The following is a 2,196-nucleotide window of genomic DNA, read 5'->3' as shown; positions in this document are numbered from 1 at the left end:
CTTGCGCTTTGCTATTACATAAGGCTATTGATCTATACTAGTGATACTCAGACTTCAGTGGTTCAGGAGCCAAATTAGAGATCAACATTATCCAAAAGCCACAGTAGTGTGATTTTATTTACTATTTATATTCATATTTAAACAATGTGATGAGAAATATTTAGTTTTTATTATTCTCACAGCAAAATGACTGACCAAATATTATAATATCAACTACAATTGGTTAATAACATAGTTAAAGCATTCTGATTGGTTAATAATTAAAATCACAGTGTTTTGATATCATGTGCTGCAAAGACCCGCAAGGGACACATTAAAGAGCCACCTGCCTCTCAAGAGGCTCAGTCCGAGTATCACTGATATAAATGTATAAATACCACTGTTATACATGGGTTGATCAGAATACAGGCAGTCGTCAACTTTATGACATGCGAGTTATGATGAACAGCACTTACGTTTATAAATTGAAATCCTGTTTCGACTTTCCGATGTTGGTTTCGACTTTATGATGCTCGACCCGATGCAATGCCACACCAGCGAACAAGTTCATATGTGCGCATCGATGTTCTGCACCTCCCATCTCCTGACTCAAGATGTTCAGTTGCTGTTCTGATGCCATATTTACGGTGAATCTTTGTGTTTCCAAACTTTTTCTTAAAATGTAGTGTTTCTTTGCCCATAATAATGGAAGAAAAGCATAAATCTGGTGCAAGTAATGTTTCTTCTTCTAAGAACCACAGAACAATTACTATGAAAACAAAAATGGAAATAATTAAGAGGTCTGAAAAAGGTGAGACGCCAACTGAAATCAGTAGAGCTTTGGATATCCCCGAACTATTATGACCATCATGAATGACAAGATAAGGATTAAGGAACATGTCAAGGGCTTGGCTCCTATGCAATCACCTGAGATAACTAAGCAGCGTGTTGGACTTTTTGCTCAGGTTGAGAACCTGTTAACCATTTGGCTGGAGAATCAAAGTCAACGCCATACTCCTGTGAGTTTAGGCATAATTCAGGAAAAGACTATGGTGATCTAAAGAAAGAACAGGGGGAGAATTCTAATGCTGAGCCTTTTAATGCAAGTAGGGGGTGGTTTATGCATTTCAAAGTCAGGGCCAATTTGCATAACATCAAGGTCTCAGGTGAAGCTGCCAGTGCTGATGAGGAGGCAGCTCGTGCTTTTCCTGAGACATTGACTGAAATCATTGAAGAAGATGGGTATTGTACTCAGCAAGTTTTTAACGTTGACAAAACTGTGCTCTTTTGGAAAAAAATGCCATCGAGAACCTACATTGCCAAAGAGGAGAAATCCATGCCAGAGTATAAAGCTACTAAAGATAGGCTCATTTTTTGCTCTGTGCAAATGCTGCAGGAGACTTTAAACTTAAACCTTTGCTTGTGTACCGTTTGGAAAACCACAGGGCTTTCAAGGGATATTCCAAGTCATTTCTCCCAGTGATATGGAAATCCAATCCTAAAGCGGGAGTCGATAAGAACATTCTTGAGGATTGGTTTAATCATCATTTTGTGCCAAGTGTCAGGGATTATTGCAGCAAAAACAGTCAATCTTCAACAATGTTCCTGGTCATCCAACCATCCTTGATTACATGCATCCTGACATCAAAGTGGTGTTTCTGCCCCCCAATACCACCTCATTATTGCAACCCATGGACCAGGGGATAATTGCATCCTTCAAAGCCTATTATCTGTGACAAAGTTCCTCCTCTATCTTGGTGGGTCCTGCGCTTATTGGCGGATTTTCTTGCCTCGGAGATTCACCATGTGGGTTGGGGAACAGCCCAGAGACCTTCCCCTCTAGAAGAACCCACAGTCCAGGTCAATTGGGAAGTTTGGGGGGAACCCGGGCCCGCCCTCTACTCCGGGTTCTAGCCCAGGGCCCTGTGGACTGCAGCTGTCTAGAGTGCCTCCTGTAACAGCTGCATGACAGCTACAACTCTATGGGCTATTTCCCCATGGCCTCCTCCAAGCACCTTCCTTATTCTCACCACAGGACCTTCCTCCTGGTGTCTGATAACACTTGTGCTCCTCAGTCCTCCAGCCAGCCAGCCAGCCAGCCAGCCAGCCCGCCCGCCCACTCACTCACTCACTCACTCACTCACTCACTCTCAGCTCCTTGCACCTCTTGCTCCCAGCTCCTCACACTCACACCACAAACTGAAGTGAGCTCCTTTT

General features: G+C 43.0%; 1 protein-coding gene across 1 annotated transcript; it reads left to right on the top strand.

Annotated features, from left to right (window-relative positions):
• The first annotated feature begins 310 nt into the window (after positions 1–310).
• Positions 311–1,715, top strand: LOC135981065 (tigger transposable element-derived protein 1-like). Its single transcript, XM_065582394.1, is given in 5 exon segments — positions 311–826; positions 829–1,023; positions 1,026–1,346; positions 1,349–1,564; positions 1,567–1,715. Coding segments are annotated over 5 exon segments (1,023 nt in total). The 5' UTR covers positions 311–684.
• The last annotated feature ends 481 nt before the right edge of the window (positions 1,716–2,196 follow it).

The sequence above is a fragment of the Chrysemys picta genome, chromosome 1, assembly GCF_011386835.1.
Source record: "Chrysemys picta bellii isolate R12L10 chromosome 1, ASM1138683v2, whole genome shotgun sequence".
In the NCBI taxonomy this organism is placed as follows: domain Eukaryota; kingdom Metazoa; phylum Chordata; order Testudines; family Emydidae; genus Chrysemys; species Chrysemys picta.
The sequence above is the reverse complement of the archived record's forward strand: the minus strand, read 5'-3'. Positions and strand labels throughout refer to the sequence as shown.